This window comes from Sinocyclocheilus anshuiensis, unplaced genomic scaffold, assembly GCF_001515605.1.
Source record: "Sinocyclocheilus anshuiensis isolate Anshui unplaced genomic scaffold, SAMN03320099.WGS_v1.1 scaffold4382, whole genome shotgun sequence".
NCBI lineage: Eukaryota > Metazoa > Chordata > Actinopteri > Cypriniformes > Cyprinidae > Sinocyclocheilus > Sinocyclocheilus anshuiensis.
Genome location: NW_015554335.1, coordinates 371 through 4978, shown reverse-complemented (window position 1 = coordinate 4978; position 4608 = coordinate 371). Strand labels below are relative to the sequence as shown.

At 35.9% G+C, this 4608-nt stretch overlaps 1 protein-coding gene across 1 annotated transcript; it reads left to right on the top strand.

Moving 5' to 3' along the window:
- Positions 1 to 935: 935 nt before the first annotated feature.
- On the top strand, positions 936 to 3030 carry LOC107671384 (uncharacterized; the record flags this gene model as incomplete). Its single annotated transcript, XM_016464299.1, has 4 exons — positions 936 to 1125; positions 1220 to 1555; positions 2061 to 2413; positions 2883 to 3030. Coding segments are annotated over exons 1-4 (1027 nt in total), but the record flags the coding sequence as incomplete, so codon positions are not given.
- Between the last annotated feature and the right edge of the window lie 1578 nt (positions 3031 to 4608).

The following is a 4608-nucleotide window of genomic DNA, read 5'->3' as shown; positions in this document are numbered from 1 at the left end:
ACCTTTGGGTTACGAGTCCAACTCTCTAACCATTAGGCCACGATTGGCCATTGTGTTTATGCGCTCAATAGTTAACGCATGTCTGTGATTGGCTACAATGATAATCGCTTAATGCTGCCTTCACGTGCTATCGGAATTATAGAAAATACGAGTTTCCTAATCGGAAATTAGACATGAACGCCTCTCAAATAATTTACTACTGGGAATTATTTTGATACCAGAGTTTACGAGTTGGGCGGGTCATAATCTTTAAACATGGTGGAGGGGACAACCATTGCTGCTGTAAATGCTGTTCTCACAACAGCTACATCCCTTTGTCTTGTTGCTAAAGTAGTGTATTTATAGGCTAGATATGAACGATAATTCGAAGCATATTGTATGTTATAAGCAGTGAAATAAGCATGTATTTGACCGAAATTCCAGAATTGTTAGCAAACTGCATGTGTAGCGCGGTGAATGTTTATGATAGCCAACCAATGTGATGCTACATTTTGTTCTTTCCGACATTACACTGCGTTCCAAATTATTATGCAAGTGACATATCAATAGGATTTCGGTACAATAAACAGTCCCATTTTTGTCTGTTTTGATTTTCACATCATTTCAGGTAACTGGTATCAATCTCAGACCGGTTTGTTCAATAGTTTGCCAGGTCTTCAGAGGTAAATGGAAACCCTACTTAAAGAGGTTGTTCCACATTATTAAGCAAGTCACAGTTCTCATGCAATATGGTGAGGAAGAACAATCTTTCTGAAGATGAAAAGTATGAAACAATGCAATGTCTTGCAAAAGGCATCAAAACAAACAATATTTTGCAAAAAGCAAATAGAAATGATTGAACTGTCAAAAGATTTGTGAGTGACTTAGAGCACAGAAGATCTTGGTCAGATAAAGATTTAAGGAAAGTTTCTGTCAAACAAATGAACTATATAGTAATGCCAGCTGTAAAAAAGCCACTGCTGAGCAGCAAACAGGTGTTTGAAGCTACTGGAGTCTCAAGATCCTCTCCATACAGACTGGCAGTTGTGTATAAAGTTGTGTTTCAGTCACTGCTAACCAAACCTCACAAAGAAAAACCTATAAAAGTCGTTACTTTTGACAACCCTAGAATACAGACGTATTTCTGTACTCACAATCTATATGATCTGTAAAACGCGCATTTTCTGTTGTAGTTTCTACATTTTATTATGGCTTAATTCTCTGTTCATTTCTTCTTCAGGTGTGTCAGCCGTTGAAACCGATGTATTGTCAGTGTCAGTGATGGAGGGAGATTCAGTCACTCTAAACACTGGTTTTGAAACAAACCAACAGGAATATATAATATGGTATTTTGATGACATTCGCATTGCTCTAATCACTGGAGATCTCGGTAAGATCTGCACAGATGTTCAGTGTAATGTAGGTACTGAGAGATTCAGAGACAGACTGCAGCTGGACAATCAGACTGGATCTCTGACCATCACAACCACCACAACCACAGATGCTGGACTCTATGAATTAAAGATCATCAGCATAAGAAAAAGCAGTGAAAAGACCTTTAATGTTACTGTTCATGGTAAGTCATTTAGTACATTTAATGAATGAACACATTTAAAAGCAGGTTATATAAATTTAAGTCACATAATTAATGTGTTTTTAATTATTATTTTTTTGCATTGATAGTCATATGTTTTTTTTTCTCATTTGTATTTGATGCAGTATATAGATCATCTCTTTAAAAACAATTCATGTTAAGTGTAATAGTCAAATGACATCTTTAAACAGTTCAGTTTGATTTAAAACTAAATCATCCTTTCAAAGTGATGATATGAGAACGTGATCATAGATGGAAAATAAAACTAACCATTGAAACTATCATAATGAGGATTTCATGTCAAATAAGTTTATAAAATGTGTATAAAACAGATACCTGTTTTTTTTTTTTTTTGTACATTTTGGGCCTTTTTTTTTTTTTTTTTTGAAAGCATGATTAAATCACTTTCATATCCACAGTTCTTTCATTTTTTGTGTGTGTTTTGACATAAATATCCTTCCAGTCAGCTTGTTGGTTTGTGTTCCAGATGTTCCTGCTAATGAACGAGATCAAATGCAGAGAAAGTCAGTGAAGGAGGGAGAATCTGTCACTTTAGATACTGGTGTAATGAAAAACCCAGAGGATTTGATGACGTGGTATTTTAATGACATTTGCATCGCTGAAATCAGTGAAGAACCCAGAAAGATCTGTACAGATGATCAGTGTGATGACGGTACTGAGAGATTCAGAGACAGACTGAAGCTGGATCGTCAGACTGGATCTCTGACCATCACAAACATCAACACCACAGACTCTGGACTGTATAAACTACAGACCAACAGCAGCAGAATCAGCATCATAAGGAGCTTCCGTGTTTCTGTCATTGGCAAGTATCATTTTGTGTAGTTCCCCTGAGCAATTTAAAAATTTAAATTTACCAAGTAATTTTTGGAACATTTCCAGAAACTTTCCAAACAATTCAGAATGTTTTGTGAAAGTTTACAAAAAATTCTGGAAATTTCCAGAATTTCTGGAATGTTTCTAGAATTTACCAGGAATTCTCAGCCTCTTTGCAAACTTATACAAACTTATTGTTATTACTTAAAAAAAAAAAATAAACGTACATGGGTGCTGATATTTTAGGCCACAACTGTGTATTACTGTAGCACAGATGACAGTGTAATTAGTCAGATTCATTAAGAGAAACATCCAACATTTATGATTGTGTTTAATATTTAAGAAAAGAAAACCACCATACGTTCTGCAAACATCAAAAGAAATACACAATTACAGTTCCTAGTCTAGTATTTTTTGTGTGTCATTAGTCCTGTTCATTTCTTTTACCTTCTGTGAATCTGTTTTCTTACAGGTGAATGGTGTTGTTGATTTGTCGCCTAATCAGAGTGAGATTCCACTGATGGATGATGCTAATGAGAGGTCCTCTAATCACACTGATGCTCTAGTGACGAACACGATCAATGACTCGCCCCCTAATCGGATTGAGTATGAGGCTGCCAGTGAGATCTAACATTATTTTGATACTTTCACTAAAATGGAAAGTGAAGAGAGGATGGTAACGAGAGAGATTTTATAATTTCCAATCCTCTCTTCATCGTAAGACAATCTCTCGTTGCTCAGAGAAATAGTGTCACCACACCAAGATTTTAGGAGTCACTACCAGTTCCAAGTGAAATTTTACCTCAACTCCAATTTCAACACCACCGCAAGAACTAATTCGATATTACTCATTTAAATTATATATTCAGGCCACATGCTTTAATTAAGTTCTATTAACTTGAATTCAAAAAAGAAAATTAAAAGGCGAGTTCTACATACTTTTTCTGTATGTAGAAGGATAACCTCCCCGTGTGGGGTTGCGTTGTATCACGTGTCTACTATATAGGCAGAGATATTGTCAAAAGCATCAAATATTGGCAATATTAAGAGGATTTGGCATTTCCAATTAATGTAGGCCTGTTACATTCTTCTTATTATTAGGCCTATTATTATTATTAGGTTACTTTTATTATTAAATTACAATTAATTTGCCTCACAATAATTTCATAGCGCATTACCGCATAACTGACGCGGTGTGAGGATAATAAAAGTTTAGGCTATCCGCTTACTCCTCATTGAAAATGTTTTTAAAAAGGTCTTTTAAAACCGGTCTATTAATTTATACAGTGAATTATAGGCCTATAATTAAAATGATTAACACTGCAGTCATCAATGAAAATTTAAGAGCAGCTTGATTTCAAGCACCGACTTTCAAAAACAACCTGTTTAACGCAAAATACATTTCTCTTTTTTTTCTACTATGTATGGGCCACAAGAGAAATATTAAGGGAATAATGTTATCAGCATATGTTGAAGTAGATTCGTCTCTGAGAGAATATGCGCCGTTAATGCAGCGGTAATACTTTCACTTTGTATAATTGACTGAGGTTAAGACGTTCACCGGTATAACTCTTGCGCAAAGTTTGCACGTTTCTCAGCCTTCATGGTTTAAAACAGATTTTGTGCTACGCCACTGGTCTGGGCAACACTCGTCTCACTCAGTCCTGTTGAAGCGTTCTGTTATGGTGTTATGGCCCACCACAGTCTAATCAGTTTCACTTTTTTTCATTATCCTCTGTTTTCAGCCAGTCAGTGCGGCTCGGTTAAGTTGACGCTGCACGTTTTTATCTTGTCAGTTTAAACATTTGTGCACCAACACGATAGAGAACTCTGTACTCGCGCACCGTTTTACTGCCCTGATAGCATACGTATATCCTGATAGCATACGTATATCCTGATAGCCTACGTATATCACGGAGACATCTGCATTTACATCGGCAAGACCTGTTTTTTAGAGTGTTTGCTCATCTGCAATACGTCTACAGGACGTTTCTACGGTGGCCGAGAAGTGCAAAGCAAATCACAATTCTGAAAACAAAATAACAAATTACAAACGCAAATGCAAGTCTAAAAAACAAAATAGCAATTCAGAAAGCACAACAACAATTCAGAAAACATTATAACAAGTCAGAAAACACAATGACAAATTCGAAAACAAAATAACAAGTCAGAAAACACAACGACAAATCAGACAAACC